The sequence below is a fragment of the Amphiprion ocellaris genome, chromosome 6, assembly GCF_022539595.1.
Source record: "Amphiprion ocellaris isolate individual 3 ecotype Okinawa chromosome 6, ASM2253959v1, whole genome shotgun sequence".
Taxonomy (NCBI): Eukaryota; Metazoa; Chordata; class Actinopteri; family Pomacentridae; genus Amphiprion; species Amphiprion ocellaris.
This window is the reverse complement of record NC_072771.1, coordinates 24744831-24772722: the sequence shown is the minus strand read 5'-3', so window position 1 is coordinate 24772722 and position 27892 is coordinate 24744831. Positions and strand designations below refer to the sequence as shown.

The window sequence follows — 27892 nt, the reverse complement described above, 5'->3', positions numbered from 1 at the left end:
ACAGAGCAAGATAAAAAAAAAAAAAAGAAGCAGGCACCTGAGATTAACACCACGGTCTGTGGTTTTTGCTTTGGAAAAAGACCATGTAGCATGTTGTAAACAATTTATAGTCACACAAGAGTTATTTTCATGGAAGTGAGTAATCGAGGACCTTATGACTTGACCCGCTATAGTATAGTCTCTGTTGGGTTATTCATGCACTTGCAATGTCCACACCAGCTGAACTTCGGGTCAGATTACAGTCACAAGATTTTTGCAACAATCTCTTTGTTTTGGACTGAGAGGTAATTCAGCTGCATCACTGTGGCTTTTTTCCTCATTCACTGTATGTAATATCGTTGTTTTTTTTTTTTACCTTCACCCTTTATGCAAACTGAATGGATTATTTCAATATGAATCCTTAAAATGATACTTGACATCACAGCTGATGCTGAACAGGAACATGAAATCAGACTAACTGATTTATCTCCTTGCGTTAATATTGGAGGTTCAGAAAGTCTTATGACAGTCTGTTAGCAAATCTCTTTCCTACACTGCGCAGTTTGTTTTGCCATACTGCCTGTTGTCAGATATTTTTTTTCTGATTTGATTTCATGTGACTCATTTAATTGGTGCAAGTCAGCCCTATTTTTTGTATTTCCACATGTTAGATGCATAAGGGAGACATGATGTTAGCATATGTAAATGTAAGTCATATAGCCCATTCACTGATTAACTGATTTTAAAAAAAGACAAAAACACATAGCCTTGTATTATATTAATCTAACTTCGGATATTTTTAATGCTTCTGTTTATGTCTCCGCTCAAAGGAGCTTTATCCTGTGCAGTCGACTGCAGTCACTGCATTTACAACAATGATGAAGATGGTGCTAGTGTAGATTAAAAATCAGAAAGTGTTACAGCATTAGAAAGAACAGAACTCGGAGGTGGAATAAGCTGCAGTTGTTGTCAACACAAAAGGCAGAGCACAAGGCAAAGCCTAAATATCATGTAGCAGAGACAAACTTTTCCATGACACTGTCTAATTGCTTAATGAGTTTTTCACCCAGTAAACTGCAGCAGTAAGCAGAGAAAATGGCAAGACACAATGAACAATGATCTGGACCATGAGTCTGCTTCCTGTCTATGGCCTCATCCTCCTCATCTGTGTGACAACATATGACTGCTCTTGTCTCATCATCTGACAGTCCCTCACGCTGGCCAGACACATGGAGGAGGGAGCCAATGTTATCCCACTACAATGGTGGTGTAGAGTGATAAACCAGAGATAGAGAGACCAGGAAAACATGACAAAATTACACATATAAAAGACAGAGAGATGAAATGGGAGCACATCAGCACAACCTCGTGTGGTCTCATCAGTGTAATTTGTATTCATTGATTATCCTCCACCTACTCCATCCGTCAGTGTGGGGAACCCCTTCCCTTCAGGCAGTCCATCCCTGCTAACAACTGCTCCATTATCCTGTCTTTTTCCTCCTGAATGCCCAAAGCTCATCACTTGATCACCATGTGCTCTGCAGTCCCAACATACTCAGACACACAAGAATCCAGCGAACATCTCAAAAACCAAACTTTCAGCATCTGGAAGACACACAACCTGTCTTTTCTGTCAGCTCCGATGGGTACAACGCAACAAACTGGCACAGGCCTGGCACATGACAGCTCTCTGCTCCCACAGAATGGTGGATATAATATTGATCGTCTATCATACGTTGCTGCTGACACTTACCAGTTAGACGTTGTAGCCAAGTCGATCGCTCTCGCTCAGTACTCACAGAGTGCTCTTTGTTGGTTGTTTGGTGATGATCAGTCCTCCCTCAAATGCACAAGCAATGGGAGCCTTATATTACATCCATGTGATGTCACAGCACATTTGACTAACACAATCAGGGGAAACTTGGACTTGTAGATTTACTTTTTGCTGTATTAAGAAAGCTTGGAGAAGATATCTTTAATAATTTTTTGTTGTACTTGTGTGGAAATATGGAGAACGATTTTTGCATGGGAGATCTGCAAAAGTGGTAACCTTTTCACCTTGTGTTAAATTGGAAAACAGGAGGATAAACATGATACTGATAACTTGAGTGAATGTCCAGATTTTTTCTGCTTCCCTTCCCCAAGCTTGTTTGCACACCGGTGCTATGAGCTGCATACTATTCCACTAAGATAAGTAGGGGATGGTTTTAAAAAAAAATAAAAAATAGTTGTGTCTGGGATAAATGGTGAGCAATTGTAGGCAGGCTGGGTATGTCTAGCAGTGCAGGAAATGATGTGAAAAACAGCTCCGACATTTTCTTTTGTTTCTCTTGGTTTCTATAGTTACGTGCAAAACAGGATACGTCCTCAGATAATAAAACAAAAGTGGAGGTACGGCAGCCAAGAAATCACCAACAGAAGAAGGGGAAGAGGGGCCGGTCCACACCCACCGACCGCACACTGGAGGCTACGATGTTGACAGCCTGCTAGTGTTCTTGCCAACCGGTGTTTTTGTGTTTGTAAAGTGTTGCAGGTCACTTTGAATCTTGTCTAGACAAAAGCCAATCTGTCTCTAATTGCAGATAATCATTAAGTCAAAGTCGACTCCGCAGGCTTCTTGGCACGAACCACCATTTAGTCCCACTGTCATTTAAATGTTTACAAGTTTACAGTAGCCAGACACATTCGTTTTCCAGCCCACATTTCTTGCACTGCCAGTCTCACACGAGCAACACTAAATAACATCTTTGCCACCTCAATGCTCCACCACATGCTGCTCTGTAAACAGGGCCTACCCTTCGTTATACAGACACGCACAGTCATATAGGCCAGGAGGAACAAGAGCGTGTAACTTAAGTAATTCACTGATGTCATGCAAACAGTGACGGGAAGCCAAATGTTATATAACCTGGCTGTTAGAAACCGCCTCTCCTGCCAAAGCATACAGATGGGGGCATGATGATGTAATTTCAGGGTACACACTCCATCGTGGTCAAGTCAATGCACATACAGTGAGTTGTTCCTAAATGTCTGTGCCTGATAGTTTCGCCATTCAGGACAGAAGACGCTTGTTTCTCACTAACAGCTATTAGTTTTGAATGACAAGTAAGAACAAAACACAATCCAATTATGTAAAAGAAATGTTTATTTCCATAATTAACACATACAGTACATTATTTTTTACCAACATAAAAAGTGCAATATGCATTCAAACTACAGCAATGTACAGTACAAAAATTACTGCATACTTAAATATAAAAAGAAAATGGTTACAAAACTGTGAAGTAACCTATTGTGATCGTTGTCACGTCAGTGTGACAAAAGCTTTAAAACTCATCGATGATATGAGCATAAAAGCTTAACAGCTATGAGCCCGATGACTCCACTGAGTCTCATTCGTTTCTCCCAAAGGTGCAAAAAGATGTAACAGCATTTAAATACGTACGTGATTGACATGATGATTCACATATTTTGTACAGCTTCAATGGTGTTTCCAATTTGTTAAGACAGCCAAAAAAAACTTTGGTTTTTCACATTTCAAAAAGCACAAATGAGTTGAAAATGTTGGCAACCCTTAAAAATGAATTTAAGGTAAAGAATGTTTGGATTTTGTATTCATACTGTGTGTTATATGATTATAAGTCAGGTAACTTTAGCTTACAGACATTATATGATTTGACTGTCTCCGTTTCTGTCACACTAGTCATTTGTGTTATGATTTCAAGCCATGCAGCAGACTCCTCACTCTGCTCTCTCAACAACGATGTACATGATAGGGAATGATGAGGTCAATAACATTACTCCAATGTTATTTTGGAAGATAGCTTGCTGTGTACCAGTATTCACTCGATAAAAAAAAAAGCAGTGCAAAGGAACAACAAACTCAGAAATGTTTCTGTTCCGTTTGTTGAAAACAGTGAGCATGCCTCTCTCTCTACGTTCATCTCATCCACTCACTCAGACTCGGACATACTTAATGCATTAACATACATTTTTGCATTAAAATGAGTTCTAAACAAATTTCTTCACTTTAACTTGACATCAGCAAATTAACTGAATTAAAGTCTTGCCTGGTGTTCATCTGAGCGAGAGCTCTATGCATGTAACATGAGGTAACCATTAATTTTACAACCCTCTAGCATCTAAAACATAAACTGTCGTAAACAACTCTACATTTATTTAACACTTTGCTTTCTGTCAAGTTTTTTGAGGGTCTCAAGTTCAACAATGTAGGCTACCACTTTGTACCTGACAGGGGAAGATAATGTAAGTGCCAATGGATACCAAGTTAAAGGTTATAGAGCGCCTTGTACTATCTCATCCTGCAGTCTAACACACAGCTCTGTGCCTCTGGTCTCGTAGGTAAGGCACTTGTTTGTCCATGAATCAAACAAAGTTAGAGGTGAACTGATGGCTTTACACACTTGTCAGATACAGCAATATGACTTTCATCATTGTGAACAGCAGTTTGAGAAACTATGTGGCAAAGGAGAGTGTACACTCCTTATAACAACAGTTGGCATTATTATTTTTAGTTTCTTTTCATGTTTTATCTCAGACTCAACTCTCTCCTGTCTCCAGAATCTGTACAACCTCCTCCAGCCCCACAGGGCGACAGATGAGGAAGTGAGTGGAGTGTATATAATCTCCACTTGATTTGTCAGCTTCTGGGCTCACTTGGAAGTGCTCTCTCTGGAGTGTGCAGGTCCTTGCCGGGCCGGGCGAGAGTAGAAGTGGTGGGGGAGTCCCACTCCAGGCCTGGGTCTGGCTCTGGGGACAGTGAGAGGAGCAGCAGTGTTCCTGCGTCTGAAGAGCAGGCCGAACACAGGTCCTCGGAGGAGAAGTCGAGGCTGCCCAACTTGGCCAGCGAGTTGGACCGCTTCAGCCTCGAGGGCACGGTTAGGCCTGCCAGTCGCATGCGGGTCTCGATCTCCTGCGCCCTCTGACGTACGAGGCCAGGTTTCCCCCGAACACTGCGCAGACTGTCACTGCTGGAGCTGCGCGTCAGCGTGGAGCCATGAGGCGAGGAGGTTGGTGTGAGCAGCCCAGACCCCACCACCCCCAACAAGGCTTCATTGGTCAGTGGCACCACCAGTGGCTCTAACCGCACTTGGCATGGTGTTGAGGATTTAGTGAAGTCAACAGCAAAGCCAGAGAACTCCTCTTCCTCCTCAGTGTGAAAGGGACTCTTCTTGGACCTTTGGCATGCGTGCAAAGGCTTCAGAGAGTGCAGGCTGTCCTGAGATAAACCTGAAAGTCTCTCTAGTCTCTCTGCACGGCGGCGGACCAGCCCAGATCGACGCAGCTGTAAAAGGGTCTCCTGTTGTTGGCCAAGGTAACAAGCCACTGCAGGCTTCTCTTCCTCCAAATCCATACTCATCAGCTCTGGAAGAGCCTCTGAGGCAGCTGCAGACTGGCTTTCATCAAGCTCAGCCTTCACTTCCAAGAAATCACCATTGACCTCAGACTTCACTATCTGCAGTGATTCTCCTGGCTGCTCCTGTCTGTCAAGTGGAGCTGTGGTTGGGGAGGCAGCACAGTTGGCACAGTCACACAGAGGGCCACAGGGGCTCAGCAGTCCCACTGAAGACTTGAAGCCTTCAGGAGAGGTATGGGACTGTGGAAATGAAGCACTTGTTGGGACTTCAGGAGGACTGGGGTTAAGGCAAAGCTTAGAGGCCAGGGTTGGAGAATCTTCTTTCTCATTGGACTTAGTCTTATCCCACCACGACAGAGCAGAAGCATCAGCTGGAAGTAGGATGGAGGAAGGTTTTCCCTAAACAAAGACAGGACAGAAAAACAAATTCCAGATGAACAGTTATTTATGTAAACTTTATTCATGTAATCAATAACAGTACTCTCATTCTAAAAATGTAGGACAATAATAACTTACATTGTGGTTATGAGGAATGCACAAATGGTTGTTGTTGTTCGAATTTTCATTGAGGGTTGCCAGGTCCATCCCGTTACCTTCCGTATCCCCCTCTACCTCCACATCTTGAGTGTCACCACCACCTCCTTCACCACCTCCTCCATCATCTGGCTGCATTAGTACCTCCATGTCTGCCTCCTCCTTTTGTACATCCTCCTCATCCTCCTCTTCCACTGTACTGAACTCCAGCCTCAGACGCAGCTCCTCCAGGGGCTCTGGGCCACGATTGCAGGTCTGGGCAGCAGTTCCCTCAGCTGTAGGACCAAAGTGGGGGAGTGGCAGACCTTCACGCCCATCAAAGGCCTCATCATCCAGCAGAGCATCTCGCTCCACATCCTCGATTTCTATGAAGACTTTTTCCATGCCGAGAAGGGGGGGACCGCGCACAGGTGTTGATGGTTCGCTGTCTAGTGCTGAGTCAGAGAGCCGGCGGAAATAGTAGTTGTTGTAGGCCGGGTCGATCTCCAGGGCAACAGTCCTGCACGGGGAGGGGCAAGCTGCACCTTTATCAGATAACGCCTCCTCACAGCAAGGAGACATGCCTGGCTCTGGAGTCAGGTGGCCTCCCTCCTCTCCTCCACAACACTGAGTCAAGCCCTGCTGCCCCTCTGCCATCTCACAGTCTGCATCTGGATGCCACAGCTTGTTGTGTCGCTGTTTACTAGAAATACACAAATTTGGCATGTAAAACAAGAGCAAAATTCAAAACAAAACAGGTCAACTAAAGGAAGAGGCAAATCAGCTCGTAGCTATTATCAAGTATAGTGCATCAAACAATGTGAGCCAGACATGGTTCCTTTAAAATGAATACATAAAGACAAAAGCTACAAGTAAACAACACACACACATACAACAAGTAAAGAACAGTACCTGGCATCTAAAATGCCCTCGTACTCCGCCAGCTGTCTCATGAAACCTGGGTTGGGTCGTGTGATGCTCCTCTTTTGCTTGACGAAGTTGTAAGCTTTCTCCAACGACCAGCCGTACTCCTTCATGGCGTAAGCGATGACGGTGGAGGCGGACCGACTGACACCCATCTTGCAATGTACTAGACACTTAGAATGGTTCTTTCTATGGGTGAGAATTATACTTTTATATACTATTATAATACTATTATTACATTCTATAATAACGGTATTATACTATTATAATACTATTATAATACTATATTCATGTTTGCCTCTCCACCATATCAGCAGAACCATGAAGATTAGTCTGATAATGGATTAAAAAACAACAGAGGCATCTAAGAAAAACAACCACAAAGATTCACTGTCAGACAGACAGAAAATAGTCTACATTTCTTATGGTCATTTATCAATGTTTTGGAACACAACTGAGATGAAACAAGCAGTTATTGAATTTGTTTTCTCATTCACTCACTTCATTCTCTCATTGCAACTCCCTCTTTCACTTGTTAACTCCTTAACTCTCTTGATCGTCACTCATTCTCTTGCCCTCTCAGCTCGACTCATGCCCTTTTATCTGTTGCTTTTTCATGTTACTTATATTTGCAGTAATTCAATAATATAATGACAAATGCACACCCCTCTTCCTATTACTGAAATTAGTGGAATTCTTTGCTTTCTTGTTGTATGACAGAAACTGTACACAAGCAAATTTTGCGTTTATTCAATCAGCCATGTTCCAAGGCCATCGGAAAATATGTCCCCCCAGAGCAGGAAGTTAGGCTGGAAATATGATTCTTTGTGTTACACGTACGCAGGCTTGTGCAGGGGTCGCCTGCATTCATTTACACAGCATTTCTTTTCTTCTTAGTGTTTGCCTTTCTGTTTCAGTCCAACAGGAATGATGATCTTTGGTAAGAAACAGACTAGCGATACTTTTAAACTTAAAGACTCTTTTTTTGTATTTAACCCTGTTAAAGCAAAAACAAAATCCTATTTTAAATGAAACTTAATCAAAAACTGTGAAATGTGAAAAAACGTTGAATCAAATAATAATAATAATTAGATTAACAGTTCAGTGTCATCTTTGTGTTCATTTTCTCACAAAATTAAATGTGGGACATCAGATCTTGCATTTGAGTTCCAAATGAGCAGTTTCTGTTGTTGATAAAACGTGTTTCTAGGTAACTTCAGCAGTGTATTGTCACCACACCAGAAAAAGCAAAACTCAGTAGTATCACGTTATAATGTAGTTTTGTTAGAACAAGATGTTTGTCATGTTAGGTCAACACATATTCACGCTGTAACAAGATATTTTCACAATACTACGACATAAAAATGTGTCATTATCATTATTGTATAGGAAGAAACATTTCCTACCCTAGCAACATACTATTTATTTGGGTCAGATTATAACATAATAAGTTATGGATGTAACATAAAAATAAATGAATGAAGTGAATAATTAAGCATATGTGTATGGAGAATGGATAAATTGTAGAATATGGCTCATTTACACAATTTGATTCAGTGCTATTTCATGCTTGGATTGAAACATGACAAGATTCTGCTGTTGTTAAGGACAGTGGATGGTACTGTCCAAACTTCTTGTAGGAGTGCAATTTTTCATGGATCAACTGGAGGGGCACAGAGGCCCCATGGATGCCAGATTTATCATAATTCTGTCCATCCTATCGAATAATACAAATAAATGTATTTGAAATGGAAAAATATTGCCATTTCAAATACAGCTTGAAGCAGAACTTAATCAAATGGCGTAAATAATCAATTTTCCTCAAATTATTCATTCCATATCCATTCGATAATGCAAAATGTTTCACATTATGACAACATAAACAGAATACTGTTATACCAAGAAAAGTTTTTAGTTATGTGAAAAACATCATGTTATTACAATACACCTCTTACACTATAGCATGAAAATGGTAGTTTTTTCTTCTGCTGGTGTGGCAGTGATACTCTTCCGTAGTTAACTGATAAATACGTGAGCTACATGTTTTCTGTTCCACTCAGGACTTACTTTGCTTTTACAATGAAGTTGTACATGTCATTCCAGTGAGCGAGCAGGTCAGTGGCCTCTTCATCGTAGACGCGTATGTTGTGATAACTGAATGTGCCTGGAAAGAAGTTGTCTATCTCCCGGGTAACATTGAGGATATAGCCCACCCTGGGGAGGAAAGATAATGTTAACTCATCAACAACATTCTTTCTTGCTCAAATCATAATGAAAATATGTTTTGTGTGTGGTTATCTTAGCTCCACCATAATCTAAAATAAATCACCCCGTCTCTTGCAGCTCCTCCAAATTAGATGCATTCCATTCAGATCCCTAAAAACAAATGAGAGAAAATACTGTTTAGACTGAGTATATTTTCAAACCTTTGGAAGACTATTCTTTCTCCAAAACAATTATTTCACGTGGAAGATTACTTAAACACCAGTTTTCCTTTTGGGATGCAACGGAAGGGAATCATTTCTATCTTAGTTATTCACAGGAAACAACAGATGCAGCAGGCATTTTTGTGACTGTAACAGACAGCCTCAGTGTTCCCACCAGGTAGACGTGGTCAAAGATGAGGGTGGCTTTGTCCATCTGGCCCAGGATTAGCAGCATCTCATTGTCAATGAACTCTTTGTACTCCTTCAGGTTGCAGTTCATGTGCTGCTCCAACTCTGTGCGGATCTGAAAAAACAGTAATACAGCGTAAGTTGATTTCTGAGTGAAAGGTTTAAATGCATTATTTTTAACTTCATGAACATGAACTTTGCCTACAAAGCAGAGAAAGGCTATAAAAAGATATTAAAACATTTCCAGCTTACAATTTGAACTGTCTGAATGTCATTAAGAAACGGCAGAAAACAGGAGCTATGGAGGTCATGACAAGAGCCAGAAGACCAAGAAAATTTTCAGCTAAAACTGCACGTCTGCTGGGCAAAAAGCCAAAGCAAAAACCCTCATATGACTGCAAAGGAGCTGCAGTAAGGTTTAGTTGCAAGAAGGTTTAGCTGACACAGGAGTGGCAAGGGTGTACTGTTACGTTCTGCAATGCTGATGCACAAACAGGATCAACATTGAAGAGTCATCCAAGGGAAACTTACGACCTTGTCACAAGAGTCAAAGCAAAAATGCGCAATGCAACATCTGGATAAGCCAAAGACATTTTAGAAGCAAGTATTGTGGACAAATGAATTTAATAATGAGTTGTTTGGCCTCATTCACAAATCAAGTTTGTGTGTGAAAGATAAATGAAAACAACATCTTGACTAGCGTTAAACATGGTGCTGGAGACATTACGCTTCATGGAGACAATGGATTCCCCTAAATGTCAGCCAATTCTTGGTGTACATTTCCTTCACTCCTGAAATCATCACTGAAAATCTGTGCACAGATTTTAAACATGCTTCACGTACAAATCAGCAATCTTCAAAAAAGAGTGGGTGAAAATTGCTAAATCAAAAACAGAAAGACTGAGCGTTAGCTAGCTGTGGCTTCTGTCAAAGGTCTGAGAGTTGGGGGTAACTAAGTAGGGTGCCCAAATGTCACAAATACTGTTTATTGAATTATTTCCTGATATAAAAAGTAAGATGCTTTAACATTTGAAGTATGGCATTTACTTCTTTTCATTTAAAAAGCAACAAAATACGGAATATGGCCGAAAGTGCCCAAACTGTTACATAAATATATATACAGTATGAAGTGAGAAGGCAAGGCAAGGCCAGTTTATTTGTATAGCAGCCTTCATGTCCAAGACAATTAAAAGTGCTTTACATAAAACATTAAGAGCATTACAGTGAGGTGCAGATAGTTAAACGATATCGTGCAGATTTCATGCATAGGCGCATGATAAAAGAAATGTTTTGAGAGGCATCTTCATCTTTAGAGAATGAAGCATAAATACAGCCACTGAAAATCAAACCACAAGAAACACACACCAGAGTTCGTGTGCTTCTATGTTTTTTTTACCTGTTTGCAGGTGACGTTCTCAAGGTCCTGGCACGTCATGATGCTTCTGAGTTTGGCTTTAATAAGGCACTCTGTCCTCTCTCTCTCTGAAGGCCTAACAAAGATTAACTCTTATTAAAATCTCAGTACTCACACAATGCTCCTGAAATGTGAAAATACGGAATCCTATTTAAGTCGGATGGCGTTTACTGACTTGTCGACAAACATGGTAGGTGAGTCGGGCCGTGTGGTCTCCAGGTCTTTCATGGCGTTCCACTCGTTGATGCAGCTCTGGTCTGAAGCAATGCAGCTCTCGTAGTAGCCCATCCAGGTAAGAGCCATGCCTCCAGGGAAGTAGTTGTACCTGCGTGACACCTCGCATGCCTTGTGCATCACCTGCAGGGCTGACCTAGATTGTTGGTGTTAGAAAAAAATGAAGGTTATACTTTTAGATGGCTGATGGAAGCATGATTTTCTGAGCCAAATTAGAAAAATACTGAAATGACTGTATTAACTATCTGAATGTATGCGGTTTTGTGCACATGTGTCTTCATGCCAGCAGGTGGCAGAGTGAATCAGCACTGCCTGAACCTGCATCACTGCAGCACTGTGTGTCTATCAGGAGATGTGCTGTGGTGTGCCGTGAAACTAAACGGTTGTAGACAGCCGCTGTGATTACTCACCACATAGCCTGTACTGACACGGGTTTGAAGACATGAGTGCGACTTGCTGTATTCACGGTAAAACCCCTGAGGAGCAAACAAAACAGATGGTTACTCCCTGAGGTGGAGCGCCTTGTAGCTGTGCATGAATCAAGCTCATGTAATATGTGGATACAGTGTTGGGTAGAAAACTGACAATGCTGCAATTACTGTGCGGTCTGTCCTTACAACAAGGGCCACAATGGGTGCTTTTCAATATGCTAATTTGTCTCCTCACTTGCGTCTCTTGCTCATGTCTTCCTTAGCATAAGGATGTGAGAGAGAGATGTGAGGATGGATGAGCTGAAGCTGCCAAGTAATAAATACCATGTTGTATAGTGTCACGTCTTATGTGACACCAGTTACTTATGATGTGCTGCACAGATGTCTGATCATCTGTTAAAACAAACCAAGACCTACAAAAGCAAGGTATTTATTCGTCATGCCACTAGATTAAAGTCTTACACATAGGATACACCTGTGTTTCCTCACTCTCAGAAAGCCTTCTCTTTCCCCATCCCCTCAAAGTGCATTTAAGTAATTAGAAGAGATGATGGAGGAGGAACGACTGTCAGTTCACTGAAGCAGAGAGGACATGAGAAAGCAAAAGTTAGCATAATGATAAGCACCCAGTGACAGACAAAACTTACCCGTCTCCATCCAGATGGATCTTTGTGTCGCTCCACAGAGGTAGCACCATGCCGATCGAACAACTTTTGCTAGCAAAGCGGAATAAAAATAAAACTTTACTAGGCAAACAGAAAAATATCCACAAACAAGGTGAATGGGAATTTAAAATTTCTTTAAAATACTTTCTTTAGAAGAGAAAAAGAACGTATAAAAAGTGATGTGATTTTAATACGATTAAAAGCAAGACCAATCACACAGAGAAAAATCCATTTTCTTTGAAATGGATCAGGTTCAAGGTAGATACCATCAATGAATTTTCACATATTAAAAATCATTGTTTTTTAATTGCTGCATTCTTAGACTATTCTTAAACATATCTTAGGCAAGCTAAGGAATAGTAAGTTTTAAATGTCTTGTTTTAGGTAAGTACAAAGTCTTGTGATCTAATGAGAACAAGCATATTGCTTCCAGTTTTTTTTAGTGTACTGTGGGTAAGTCATTTGAATTTGTAAGTAAAGATTGGTCTTTTCCAAACAATTCATATACAATACCTTGTCTAAAAGATACTCAAAGTAAAGAGCTTAGCCTTCAACAGGATATAATCTGATACATTGGGTCTATTTGTACCAGTCTTTGTTGGTGAAGTCGATTCCCAAAAGGATGTTCTCCTCTGTGTCCTGTCGCCCACTGGTGTACACAACCACCATGTACCGCACACGATCTGACCATGCACTCTCTAGCCGTACTGCCTGCACAGAGTAAACACAGTTTACTTCAAAATGCTTCCAAATATAGTAGTATTACCATAGAGCTACCAAATCAAAATACATTTCCTTACTGTGACATTTACCGGAGATTGTGAAATATATGGCTGACAATTTAAGGCTTTCTACAGGCAATAAAAATTGTTAAATGTATGCTGCTTTCATGCAAGTGCAAAACACTCACTGTACATAACTACTATCGCTTTAGAGAGCCAACAAAAGGCCAGTGAAATGCACTGGCCCTCCTTCTGAAATCTGTGTCCAACAAAGTGTCACAGTTGGATGCACACAGAAAACAGGACTACAGACTTGATGTAATAGGGTAACTGAGTCCTCAGGACGTGTAAGAGCACAAAGGTGGTTAACATAAAATAAAATAACTCTGCTTCTCACTAACACATACACACACATACCATGGAAACATTTCGTAATGCTCTCTTGAGTGTGTTCAAACCTGCTCTCATGAGCTAATAATTACAGTGAGCAAATAAGCATCCTAAGTACACAATAAAATGCATTCTGGAGAGTTTGTTATGCCAGCTTGTTAGTCATTGGCCTTTACGTACGTGTGTGTGTGTGTGTGTAGGTGTGTGTGTGTGTGTGTAGGTGTGTGTGTGTAGGTATGTGTGTCTATGTTTTTGTTTTGATGTATGTGCATACTTATGTTGTCTCTTACCAGCTTGATTCTGTCCTCTGAGCGAAGAATGTTTATCATCACCTGCAGGTGTTGAGGTAAGTCACCTGTTGGGGAGGATGGAGCAAAATTTTGTGTGAATGACTATAAATCTATCTCATCACACAGACTATTTCACTTGGATATCACTGAGAGAGAATGCTAATGAAAGGCAAGTAGATGAAGTTACACTGCTCCCTAGTGTTTAACACTAAAGCCTTCTCCCCATCAAACCCTGCTCCTGGAAACAATAACATATAACCTGCTCAGTGATTTTTATCAGCTGACATGTGTTATTAACTCACTGAATTGACAATAAACTTTGCGTTTTCGCATGAGCAATTTTATCCGCCTCAAAACCATAATTCAAAAACTTGTCTTTGTTCATTTTACATCCCTCAGTGCTCCCTGTGCCAAGACACGTCTGTGGAGCTGGATAATAAAACATGATGGACCAGCAGCAATGTAAAGTAGCAGCTGACGGAGAGCCAACAATTTTGAAATATGTCAAAACAGGACAGAGAGACAAACTGTGACATCCTGACTGGTTTTAATTACAACTACTGGTCTGAAACTGAAAGTGACCATAATTGGTCATTTATCTGAGGATGTCTTATCAAGTCTCACAATAAAAAATGCTTAAAGCGATATCTTAGTTTTCCCTCAGGATGCTATTCATCACTGTGTCACATATTTGGAAGGTTTGGAAGCTAAATAGATTTTTTGTTCAAATTTGAGATACGTTAACTTATGTCAATCTTGATATTAATGTTAGCAAAATATGTAACTTTACATTTGAATGCAAGGACAAGGAGCCCCTCATTCTTAATTAAATATCTATATACGTTAACTGTCAAAAGTCAAAGACATAGTTTCCTCATTTCATCAAATTGCCTCAAACTTACCCTTGAACACAAAAAAAAAGAAAAAAGAAACAATTCAAAGTTCCAGCAGCAGAATGGTCAGAAGTTGTCACACAGAAAGCAGCAAAGGCGGTAGTCCAGAGTTAAGATATGAATCATTCCTTCCTGACTTCAATCATACTTCTTAAAACACAGTGTAGTTCAGAAGTAATATTTGGTCATTAAATCCCAACTCAGCATATGACCACTATTATTTTCTAGAAATGTGTCAAACTCATTTTAAACATTGTGCATAAACCCCCAAAAAAATATGATTGAAGTGGATGAAAATGATACCTGCTGTTCCACTGGGCTATTGTTTGAGCACGTTGGCCAGATAAAACCTTTTGTGCAATTATTTGATGAATGCCATGAATGCTTTAAGTTCTCGGCCAACAGCTGCTAAAAGAAAAATCTGGAGAAAACCATGTAACAGTGTTCTGGGTGGTTTCGATGTGGATCAAAGTCAAGTGAGTTCTTGGCCTTCACATGACTCTGTGGCAGAATAATAACAGCTGCACATTACACAGAAACATAAATATACTGTATCAGTTGTATCATGTGTCAATGTTGAAGCGAGCAGTTCAACTGACAGTCTTGACTGACACCATCGACTTTCTGCCTTGAGATAAGAAACATCTAAGACCGATTAAAGTTTTGTCTGTATTAGTGTGTACTGACTGGTTCCCCCACAATGAAATGGCTCATTTGCACGAAAAGAGACAGAAATTCAGATACATCGACAAAGTCGGTCTTCTTGTTTATGACACAAAACGTCAGTCAAGTCATCTCAGCACCCTAACCCCACATAAATATAGTTTCATAGATTACAGTTTTTATGCATCTGTAAGCTGCGTACTGTCATGTGCATTTTGTAAAATCTGGCTGATAAGAGAAGCAGTGCTTCTCTTGAAGTCACTGATGGTAGCGCTCCAGCACTTACAGCAGGAACACCTTTATCAAGCACTTTCCTTGAGTCCGCCTCATTGTCTCACTCTTTTTCCGCAGGGGCCATAGTTCCTGGGAAATGACACTGCTATTCCCTCAGCCAAATGTTTCTGAGGACAAAGTAAGACCTACAAATATGTGGGTTACCTGACAAAGTGTCTGGTAAAGTGGGCAAAGCTGCCAGATGCAGCCATGACTTGCCAAATGACTTGGCAGCATTTTGGCTGCTGGCTGATGCTGAATTCCCATCAAGCCACTGCAATGTGGGATTGGTCTCGAGTCTTTAAAGCAATTATTGTGGGTTTCAATAGTGACATTTCAAAAATAGTCTTTGATTTAAGATACTTGCCAGCTCAGTCCAACTTGTCATGTAATTTCAGACTGTCATCAATACAAAACAAAGTCACTGCACATCAATTCATTTTCTTCATGGACACTGTATCAAAAGGTCAAAATTGGCATGTTTTGTGAAAGCAAAAAACAAACAAAAATTGTTTGGTCAACTACCTACTATCAATGGAATCCTGGTCCATTTCCCTTTAAAAATTACACTTATACTATATGTTTGTTGTGTGTTGCTTCAGTAATTATCCTCAAATAAACTGCAAAACAAAGTCAAAGGGAGAGTGCTCAGAATAGTCAGTTATCTTGTTTACCCACTAATGTTGGTACAGTGAGGAAAACAGAGGAAACGCGAGGCAGCACAAACAATAGGAGCCTCCTCTAATCGTCAGCAGAAGTGTTGTCCACAGTGCTACCATACGCTGGATTTAAGTACTAATCTTCCTAAGCTATACGTCTGGAACACGCTTATCAACGAAGCAGCCGTCCATCCTCCTCACCTCAACTACAAACATCTGCTGCAGCGTTACGGAGCACCGCATAAAAACTCTTCACACAAGTGCAACTATATAAGTTGGATGAGACGTCAGACTAGGAGAGCAAAAGTACAATTTGGGGACAGTGTTTGTCATGACTTCTTCGTGATTCTCACCTGCATGTTTGTGATGTGGATGTGCTTTCTGGCCCTGGTGACTGCTTCCTTGCTGCAAGAAGAGAGCAGCACCCTTCACCATGAAGAAGCTCTCACTCAGGCTGCAAACAAATAAGAGAGAGGAGTTACTAGTGTTGAAAAATAGACACTGTACATCAGACACCGTGCTGCAGAGCAACAGCTCAGCACAATTGCTTCAGCATGTTCACTGGACAGTCAGACTGAGTACTACAACACAAGATAAATTTAATTTTTCGTTTTAACAGGATAGTTCAGTTCAGTTAGACACAGCCAACAAGATGAAGATAAATCACGGTTGTCTGCTGCTGGCAAATTAACTCAACAGCTGAGTGGAAAAGCCCAGCTGCCACGTTATTGAGGCAGACCTCAGGCCTGCAGCCGCCATGAATCAAGCTTTGATCCTGAATGCTTATCTGTCTTTTTTCTGCTGCATGCGCTGCACTCACATTTGACTTGTCAGGTCTTTGCTGGCTTGGTATAATGTAATACAGACCTACATAACTGACCTAACTGCAGTTGTTTGTGACTGTTAACTTACACAATGACCAAAAAGCAGCAATTATCTCTTCACACCTGCCTGTAAAAACTCAAGATTTTTTTTCAGGTTAGGTTTTGGAGCTGTCAACAGATAACGCTAGTAAGGAACTGCAATAAAAACAAAGTGAGGTGTTTCCTCCAGGCTGAATTCGATCATTCCATTTCACTGAAGAACAATGTGAGCACATTAATAAATCTACCTGGCAGCTGGGTGGAACAACCACCACGTATTCTGCGTGTGCAGTGTAGCAAAGTAGGACTTCAATATGAAAGTGCAGAACTGATGAGTGACAGGATCAAAACAAAATCCCAACAGGTACTAAAGACAGGCCTGTCACACTCCTCCTACAATGAAATCATTTTATTGAAGTAGTGTCAGTATTACTGGATAATGCCAGCTTAAAAGAGCAACACTGGTATTAATCAAATATTTTTTTACCGATAATACCTAAAAATAGACAGTTCAGAGAAAAATAACTGTTTTGCATCAGCAGTTTCCATTATTACAGTTTAAAAACTCAGTACTGTCCGTACTTGCAACAAATAGAAAATGCTGGTTATTGGTATCGGCTTAGAACTTAGAAAAAGTAATAAATAAATGATGATACACACCCCCAACATCTCCAAAACTTTAATTCTTTTGGTTTCATCAAATGTCCTTCATCTAAATGAAACTACAGCACATCCAGTTCTGAATCTGTTCCCTCAACTAGCTCACTCTCTGATCAGACTGTCAAAACCCACATACAGAAGAGCAGGCCTGGCCCAAACAGATGATTTTGTGGGAACAATGGATTTCATTTTGTGCACCTCACAATAAATTCCGGCCGCCCCCAGCACCACAGAAAAAAAAAAGTTTCAGTGACAAAGCATGGGGGTGGACACTTCTCAACAAGAGCTTTTGTCTCACTTTGGTAGATTTTTGTTTCACTCTGTCCTCTGTTTGAGATTTATGAGACTGTCAGGAGGGTCTACTGTCAGGGAATGATAGATAATGAAGCAACAGTGGCAAAACCAAGAGCACAAGGAGGGCTACAGTGTCACCACTGCTCTGCACGCTGTACAAATCCATGCTGCTCATTCTTTCTTTTTTAACGGCTAATTCAACAGTAAGTCCACAGGTCTTAACCTGTGATACCAGATAACTTCAAGGGAAAGAAAAACCCTTTAAAAGTGCACTCTGGTGAAATCTGAGGATGTGTGAAACAGGTCCTCATGCGTAAATCAAGAGCTGTCCCACTGCTTCACGGGCCATACTCAGACACACTAACTGAACAGCCTCAGCTCTACAGTCTCTTGCCCCACAGCACCCTACTATCAGCTTCTCCACAAACACTAGGGCTAAAAATATATCTGGTATCAAAGCAAACAAAGAACATGAAAGAAAAAGCTTACCAGATAGCCTACATTATTCTGCATACGTACAACTCATTTACATAAAAGACAAAGAATCAGACTAACTTGAACAAAGATAGGGCTAGTAAAGTGAATGTGCACAACTGAATCTCAGCTGCAAGCAAATGACAACTTATTTTGATTGAGGTTCATTATCTCATATCTGATGGACAAGTTCTGTGACAGAATCAATAGCTAGCCTGAAATGACGCCACAATAGCTGTTGCAAAATGACAACATTCATAAACTTAGCATGGAACAATAAATTGACAGTAACAATAGAAGAACTTTTTGTTTTCAAAATTGTTCATAAGCATAACCTAAACTCAAAGACCAATGAGCTTAGAGAAAGTAGTGAAAACCTTAGTCAAGTGTTTGATCTCAACTATCAGTGAAGGACCTTGTTCACAGCCTTTCAAACCTCATTTAAGAAGGTAAACTACACTCACATGCGGTTTATCTCTCTCTGGGTCAACACAGCATTCTCCACGAAATAAGGTAGCATCTTCATCACGGCCTCCTGAATTGGTTCTACAACCAGATGCATCCTGTTGACCGAAAAAAAGCACAGGCCACTCTGGATGGAGCTACCTCCTCTTCATCGGCCCCCAGAACAACAGTGAAGGAGCAAAGTGTAAAAGAAGAAGAACGGCTTCAGGCCTCGGCCCTCTGCTTTTGAGTGACAGACTGACTGACAGTCTGCACTCATCTGTGCTGCTCAGAGAAGAAGTGCCGTCTGTTCAGATGCCACTCCCTCCGATTGCCTCCTCCTCTCTCCATCTGAGCGTCTGTATGTGCAAGTCAGCCTCCTGCCTGCAGGGATATACTGCAGCCTCAGGCACACACAACCAGCCCTCCACCTCCTTCAGTCTGTTTTGTCTGTGTCACATTCTTTTTCCAGCATACAGAGGCTAAATATCCAAGTCTGTAAGCAAGATTTGAGAGATGGACTTTCCCTTCTTTCAGCATTAGTTGTTCACCTTCTTCATTCATCAGGTCAGGTCAGCAGAAGGTAAAGAACAAGTTTTCTCTTGCACCAATACAAAATATGTCCATTTCCAGGTCTTGTGTTGCTAAAACCATTTCACTGACAGTACCCGTTTCTCTGTCTTTCTTCCAGGGGAAAGCAAAACAACATGGAAAACAAAAAAAGCAGACAAAGGAGTTTTGGCCCAAAACTTCCAAATGGGATGTCTCCCTTTGCATGCCACATTAGGGGTCAACAGAATCCAAGACAGTGCCTCCAGGGAGCTTAACACAGGGGCGAAGCATGGGTGGAAGGGCCAGTGAGAACTGGCAATGTCCCAAAACTCCCAAATCTCATTATACACAGGCTTATAAGGGAGGGATTATCTTGTCTCCCTCCTTCAAGTGGCCACTGCTTGCTGTCACTCACTCATATGTGCCATAAACAAACCACAGTGTGTTAGATTATTACAGATAATGACAGGTTAAGGAGAAAATTCTTTTTATGTCTCATACATCTGCAACAGCAGAGAATGTTGTTTATCAGTGAAGGAAGGGTAAAACAAACAACTAATTAAATACACTGATGCCATTGATGTTCATAAAAACTGCTGAAACTGAGCCTGCAGATGTTTTGGAGCTGAAAGCTAATCTAGGTTTTAACTTTTTTTTAGCACTTTCCCTTTCTCACTCAGAAGTAAAAACCCTCACGCACATACAATGTAGTGGCACGACTCCGTTAATCTGGGAGGTTTTGCTGACAGACATTAACAATAGCGCTGCGACACAGATAACAGGATAGCCCTCCTATTCTCCTTAACAATGGGACAACGTCTGTAACACTTGGTCACTAGCAGGAACCGTGTTCTACAAACTGACGTAGGTCCATTGACGTTCCAGGTGGAAACTTGAACAGCTCAATGTGTCAGGTGCAGGTACCTGGATATAGGAAATTCCTCAGCGTTTGAGGTCAAGCTTTAAAAGCAGCAGGCAGGAATGATGGCATGACAAAGAGTTAAGGTATAGTTTGTTGCTGCTACAGTATCCAGATGGACATGGACGGGGCCAAACAGGACCAGATGTCCTCTAAGCCACCGCTCTGAATCACCAGGCGGCATGTGAGAGAGGTGTACTGGATTACACCGAGGACTCGCTACAAAGAGGCTACACAGAGGCTGGAACCAGGCTGGTTTTTTCACGGTCTTAAGAGTGTTTTGCACGCACCAGCACATTGAGGAAAAAAGCCTCCTCTTGGGGCTGTCAGTTGCATAATGCTGGCATTTTCTCACTGACACCACTCAAAGGGGTGAAGAGAGGGAGGGGCAGGACAGGGAGGAACAGACCTCCTCAGGTATCAGTGGAGACATTGGAGGGCCTGAGCAGGAAACACATGACATCATCAGGTTATAGGGGAAAATTAACCTACAATAAAGACCTACAGCTAACGTTAGTCTGCCTATGTTTCTCCTATTCGTACGCGTGCCAAATTCAAAACCAGAGAGCACTGTGACATATTATGGCATTTAAATTACTACCTGTAAAGTGTGAAAGTGAAGCAGTGAGTTTAAATGAACTTCACCTTAAAATTATGAGTTCTCTGGTATATTTTTCTGCCATTTGGCGAGCTCATAACCTCCCAATCTTTCCTTTCACTCTGCGCTGAATTATTCCTTCTCACTCCAAACACTACACGCTAAAACACAAACATTAACACACGTTCTTGTTTAATTCTGTGCCGACTCTGCTGTGTACGAGGTGGTAAAATGAAATCACTCTTTGGTTCTGTGCCACAGACACCTGCGTGTTGTTTACGTTGGACCTTATCTACCCCTCGGGCTTGTCATCGTTATCGAGGTCAGCCTCAAACAGCGAGTACAAATACTCCCACTTGGCAAACGTGCAGCTGTCCATCAACACATGCAAGTACATATCTAGTGCAGCAGATAAGTACAGCCTGACCTAAAGAGTAATATGTCTGTCAAATAAAAATCAGACTAATACACTATATACTATAAACATGAAGTGACTGGCACCCTAATTGCATAAGTAGCTTACAGGCCCCACAAAAAATGAAAGAAATCTTGAGGCATGTCAGGACTCGCATCATGCATAGATGATTCTCACACACATGCATTGCTTAGGGACATTGCATTGGCTGTTGCATAACTGGAAAGAAAGTGAACTCTTGGAGTGACGCATTTAGCTTATCTCACGCTCGCAAGTGTTCTGTTTCTGCAAGAATTCCTGAAGTTTATCTGAAGTTTCAGCTATAAAAGACATGAAAAACAGCAAATCACACATTCATAAGAAGAATGCAAGTTCATATTAGAACAGACGTGTCAAAAAGAGTGACACAAAAAGACACTACTTTATCATCACTGTTACCGTCTTGACGAGTTAATTTTATGTGTGAAATCAAAAGATGCAGATTATTAGAAAAAATTTATTAATCTTATATGAACTAAAAATAAAAGCAACAATGCTATCAATTGTAGTTTGGCTCAGTTTTGGGTAGCTTTACTTCCAAAGCCTGATACTACAGAAGCTATAGTGCATATAGAATGAACAGTAACATATGTATAACAGAGAAAAAATAAAGCACCAGCATGTGTGGGTGCTTTGCCATAGTATAACTGCTGCACAGTCGTTGCATTTTGCGCCTGTCCAAGTCTATACAGTATGGAGTTACTGGACTTTCTTGCATGCAGAAAATTAAAAACCCTTTCATTTCATAAACAGGGATTCTATATCTAAAAGACATATTTACATCATATCAAAATTAAAACTGCCCAAAACTGTACATCTGCACTGACGTTAATAAAATAAAAGTACATGATAAAAGTGCAACGACAAATTGCCAGGTCTATCATTTTCTTTGAGAAAAAAAAGTCTCATAACTCTCAAACTGCCCCAGGGATTCTGTTAGAGCTTTTGCCAGAAAGCCTGTTACATTATTTAACACAGCTGAGTCACACTGTCACAATTTGTAAAGCCCTAATCTCTTATCCAAAGATAACTAAACTACACACACACACTTGGACTGTGACTATTTTCAGAAGTGAATGCACAAAACACAAGTTACTGGAGCCAAGTGGTTTCCTGAAATCATTTGCTTTATTCTAAAAATGTATTCTTGGTCTTGTAGCACTATCAAAAATAAACACAAAAAAAACCCACTTTAGACTGGAAAAGCACTGATTGCAACAGTAAAGGCTAAGGGCTCTGTGACTCTTTATTTTCTGGTACATATACAGTATATAAACATTTTATGTCTATGGGTATCCACGAGTGAAACTGTAAACATTCTGCTTTACAGTTTCCCTGTGGTTCTGGCAACTGTCACCAAATTTAGCATATTGTGACGATGCACTTTTTGTTCTGAGCATTTTAAACTTAAAAATGTTCCTATATGAAGCAACAACCAGCAAATACTGGATGTTTTTCTTCCATAAAAGCAATCAAATGCCAAAATTACAATTAGCTGTCTGAGACGCTGAAGAAACGGCAAGTGACTCAACTGATGATGCACAACTCAAGAACAAGTTAATCGATCTGAGTGGTAATAAATATACAGACACACTTGTCAACATATTACTTGAGAGACTACTGAGAATAACATGTTTTTTTACACTTGGCTATTAGCAGCTGATGACTCTGCCAACAAGACAGACAGACAGGTGTTTTATGACACAGACTCTCAGTTGTTCTCATTTGTAGATGCCAGCTAGTCTGCCGCCATCCCAGATTTCACTAAATGACTCAAACACAGATGCAGCCAGTCAGTGGATAACACCTGTGTATCGTGTACCATGCAACAGAAGGAATAAACTAAACTCCATGTAAACTTACCTCTGATTTATTCGCCGCTCATCTTCACTCCCAAAATCCTGCAAAACAGATAAGGGAAAAATGAATAACTTTAAATCCAAGTTGACTGTTTTACTAACAAACATTTCCAGCCTGCAAGTTTGACGGAAGCTACCGTCTTGTCTGGCATTTTAACTAATAACCAGATAACCCAAAATGGGGGTGTTGTGCATATGATACGTATATGCTCAACCGAATATAAATATAATGATTCATTTAAAGCTCAAGCCTAAAAACTGAGATACAAAAATCCTAATCTTAGTCCAAAACCACCACTGCTGCTACTCTTAAACTTAATGTTCCTCTTCAGGCATTGATTTAACCCCTTAAAAAGGTATCTGTTTACCAAAGTTACATATTTAGAAGTTTTTTCCATGAAAATAATCCCCTCCAACAAGCACATCGGTTAGCCTGTGACTCTGCTCAAACACTGGGATACTTCTACGATACTCAATGGCAAGTTGTAATATTGGAGTAATCCTGTGAAACATGTTCGAACCGAAAACCAATTCTGATAAAGAATAATGATACAGAAAGCCCCACCGAGCAAATCGGTAGGGTTGGCTTCTTTGGTTTGTTACATATAAAACCCAAGCAATCCTTGTTTTTCAGACAGTTATAAGCATGCTGCAGGTCTAACGTAAAAATGTTCCGCTATGTTTATTTCGCACATGATACGTCTTCCAGCATATAAAAAACATATGGGCATGTTAACAAGGTAAAAAAAAGCAGCTCCATTTTCACCAGATGAGGTCTTTGTGTAAAAGCTGTGTAATCATGTTGTAATAGAAGCGTCATGCCTTAACCTAGTCTTCACACTTATGTAAATTGCTCCTCTTAATGAGTAGGGACAGACAGATGACTATAGTTTAACGTAAGCATTAAAATAAGCAAGAAAACTAAATCTGGCAGCAAAGTCCAATCAAGGTCAACTCTGTGTCTTATTCTCGGGTTGCTGTCAAACACAATGCCAGTGTAGTCACGATGAATGATGGTGTGTTATTTCCATTTAAAAGCAGCCACACCAAAAAGAGATGCTTTCAAGCTGTGGGAGCAGAAATGAACTGAAAGCTCATCAACACACGAAGTAAACATATACGTCTGGCTGCACAGACAATGTTCTTGTGAAGGTGTATTAGGGGCTGGCGATGGGACTTTGAAAATAGTAATCAAAGCCAAAAGCAATCCTTCACTTTTGTCACTATCCTGCAATTTCAACTGCAGAAAACACACCAAAGTCAAAATAGTTTGGGGTTTAATCAAGCAAAACATATATACAGTAGAATATAATAGGAGTGCCGTGTCTGTCAAGTGGGTCTGCACCAATTCCAGGAGTAAAATCATTCTTGCAAAATTTATATACACACCCTAATGCATTTATCATTTCAGGATTTTCTAAAATTAGGCAACTTTTTCTTTGCCCTACTTTGATATAATCTAAATTGGCATTAAAATATAAAGTGGTGTGGGTTTTTTTGCATGATAATTTGACAATAATTAAATCCACAAGTATATATATTAAGATTTGTGAGTGACTTTGGTCAGAAGTAGAGAAAACCACTCTAATAATGCCTTCATGTTTAAAAGTTGAGGAAAGAAATCAAAGACAAATTCAATGTCAATAGCAATGGCACTTGAAACAAGTGAAACTGCTTTAAGAGATACTTCTCCACTGTAATCTTACAGTCACTGTTGTAAATCTGCTTCAAGTAAAGTATACTCAGCAGGAGACTGAGGAAGAGGCCAAAAACATGGAGAATACCATTTCTGGGGAGGACAAAATAAAATGCTGCACGGAAATCATGAAACAATGCATGACCAAGTTGATCTCCATTACTGTGCATTAGGATGAACTCATCTCACACATTAACCGCCTCATGCCTTCACGTCAGCATCTCTCACATCCCTGTTTACCTCTTCCTCCCCTTCCTACAGCGGTGCTCCTCACCCCACCCACCCCTCATGAGAAGATGACATCATAGCTGCAGCAAATTTTTGCCAGCTTTCTCTGTCACACCTCAACACAACCTACAACAGCTCTGAGGCACAGGGACACAACCACAATCGCATCTTTACAATGCACAATCTGCCCGCAACAATGACATTTATGTGTTGTACTGTCATGCTCATACTGTGGAAACAAAGTGTATCAGTTTAGGCTTAACCCAGCTCTAACTCAAACTCTAAAGGTTGTACTTAAACACGGCTACAGATGTCAAATCTGTTCCTCTGACACTCATACAGAGCAGAATAAGGTGAGCTTTTCTGTTTATAGCTGGTAGTTAGCGCCCCCATCTGGAAACTAGTAACTACACTTAAAAAAGGAACTTGCCATATTCTGTGATTGATAGTTTTGTGGCCTAAAAGGTTACTTTTACTAGTTTGTAGTGCCCAGAAAACAGTTAAACTCAAAATGTGAGTCTCTACTGGTATAGAGAAGTATAGGCAACTTCAGTGTTTTTCCAATATGGGTGTTTGCCAGTCTGGAAATCTCATATTTTCCTATACTTAACTGGAACGACCAACAATACACCACAATGGAAACTCACAGAGGCATCCTGTGTGGAGTTGACTGAATGTTTCTACTCTGCTGTCTGGTGAACAGGTTTTATAGCTGAATCAAGCTCTAAGAATTAAGCAAAAAAATCTCAGATTTACACAATTTGAATTACTGTCAATTTAGCAGTAATGCAGCAGTGTAATGAGAGCCTTGTTACTGTTGTGCTGCCAGACAGAATGTGTGATTTAATGTCTAAGAAAAACGTAGATTTTCAATGTCAGCCGGTCCCATCATAAACAGCTAACGTTAGCTACAGCTTATATCATTCATACGGCACTTGTCAAACTAAGCTAACGTTTGCGCAATAAAATTAGCACCTGACAGATTTAACAGCTATAAAATTTAACAATATTTTTAAAATAGCTGACAGACATTTCGGTATATGTGGTGGTCAGCTGCAGCTACAGTAAATATAAACAGTACACTGTGTCAGATACGAATGCTAGCTAGCGTTAGCTAGCCGCCTAGCATAACACGTTAACTAACGGTGCTAATTTAGCTTCAATTAGCGGGCCTTTCTCCAGCAACATCCCCCTCATCCCTCAGTCTCACTCCACCACACCGGAGCATCGCTTCGATTCACCCAGGGCAAAACTCACCTCCCCCGCGGTCGTCGTTGCTGTGCTGGCGGTGGAAGCGGCGCTCGGGGTCGGGGACCGCTGCAGAGTAACCAACGCCATGGCTGGAAGCTGAGGATGATGCACCGGCCGGCCGCTGTGGCCTGGTGAGCTGCAGCTAGCTGCTGGGCTAACCGGGTACTACTGATAGATAGACGGCTGATTGGAGGGACAGCAGCCGTGTTATCCTGCAGGCTGGGCTCTCTGTGCAGGAAGTGCTGCCTTCAAGGCCCTATCCATCCCCAATGCACCTTTCTCTGTAATTACATAGTGGTACAGTAATTCTTGTAAAACTAAAATGTCGCTCATGCAAAGCAGTTTTATTTGTATATCACCTTTAAAGTGACCCTTTCAGACTAGCTTGCATAACATTTGGAAGACCATTCAGACCAACTGTAAAAGACGTAAGATTTATTTAATGATTAATCAGAGTTGAGACTCACTGCATCAGGTAACTTTGGTCGGACAGTGAGTGCACTGAAATAAAAGAAACATTTTGTGCAACTAAAGGAACATTTTTCCAAAGAAGACACTAGAATTTGGACTAAAATATTTGATAGAGAAGTTTAGGGTCCACTCAGTCATCAGGACCACACTTATTGGGAAAAACATCTCATAGAGGTCCTAAATGCAGAAGTCTGCCGATCCATAATAAATATACAAAGAAAAACACTAACCAGTGCAAGCAGGGCAGAATTAGGCTGTTACCCACTGACTGAACATTTAAAAAAGAGCACTTATGTTTTGTTTACATCTTAAATTGAGCCCCAGAGACACACTGAGATATCTATCAGAATGACTGTGAGAAGTTGATTTAGTTGTAAATTTCATAATGATAATAACACTAATACTACTACAACCAGTCATATGTCCCAGGAGTCCTGTCATAGTAACAGAGTGTTTGCTGCACAGCCCACCACTGGAGACCACTGATGTTCTGAGTACTCCCTCTGTCGTGCTACCTCAAAGCTGCTATCTGATTTGTCCTGCTGAGAGAGAACAGACAGAATGTGCTTTTCTGTGAGGGGAGCTGTCATGGAGGCAGAAATCAATGTCATCAACATCATCTGTGTTGATGTGCCTCCATATCTGTGAGTGAATGAGCTGCGACAGTAATGCAAAAGAATAACAGCAAGTTCTTTTTCATCGCAGCTGCATTGAAGTGTCCTAAAAATAATAAGCGCAGGTGTAAATACAGTGGTGGAAAAAAAGTTTTTGCAATCTCAAATATTGTCATGAAATATTTATGGAAAAATCTTTTTCTGTTACAAAAGATGTGGCTGCATTCGGAAGACACAAACAAATACACATATTTTTTTGTTTATTTTTTACAAGCAAAACTATATTCAGTTGTTCTGCCATTATCACGCAGTAGAGCTCTAATCCTGGCTGGCATGTTCCCCATGAGCCTTTCACACTGTTGAGGGGTAATCTTGTCCCATTCTCCTTGAATCACCGCTGTTAATTCTTTGGTTTACACTTTGAAACAGACCTTTTGATAATCTACCACAGATTTTCAATGGGGCTCATGTCT

The 27892-nt window shown here is 40.7% G+C and overlaps 1 protein-coding gene across 2 annotated transcripts; it reads right to left on the bottom strand.

Annotated features, from left to right (window-relative positions):
* Window positions 1-3106: 3106 nt before the first annotated feature.
* On the bottom strand, window positions 3107-26541 carry ssh1a (slingshot protein phosphatase 1a). 2 transcript variants are annotated; one of them, XM_023299005.3, is made up of 15 exons: window positions 26341-26541; window positions 23164-23201; window positions 16396-16496; window positions 13555-13619; window positions 12742-12863; window positions 12135-12203; window positions 11467-11532; window positions 10998-11192; window positions 10805-10898; window positions 9395-9523; window positions 9123-9169; window positions 8861-9007; window positions 6782-6982; window positions 5873-6572; window positions 3107-5755 (listed from the first exon to the last, which is right to left on the bottom strand). In XM_023299005.3, the coding sequence occupies exons 1-15, from the start codon at window positions 26419-26421 to the stop codon at window positions 4640-4642; spliced, it is 3171 nt and encodes a 1056-aa protein (XP_023154773.2). In that variant the 5' UTR covers window positions 26422-26541; the 3' UTR covers window positions 3107-4639. The 2 variants fall into 2 exon arrangements, with proteins under 2 accessions (XP_023154773.2, XP_023154774.2); XM_023299006.3 differs by lacking the exons at window positions 23164-23201; window positions 26341-26541 and adding an exon at window positions 18798-19097.
* Window positions 26542-27892: the final 1351 nt, after the last annotated feature.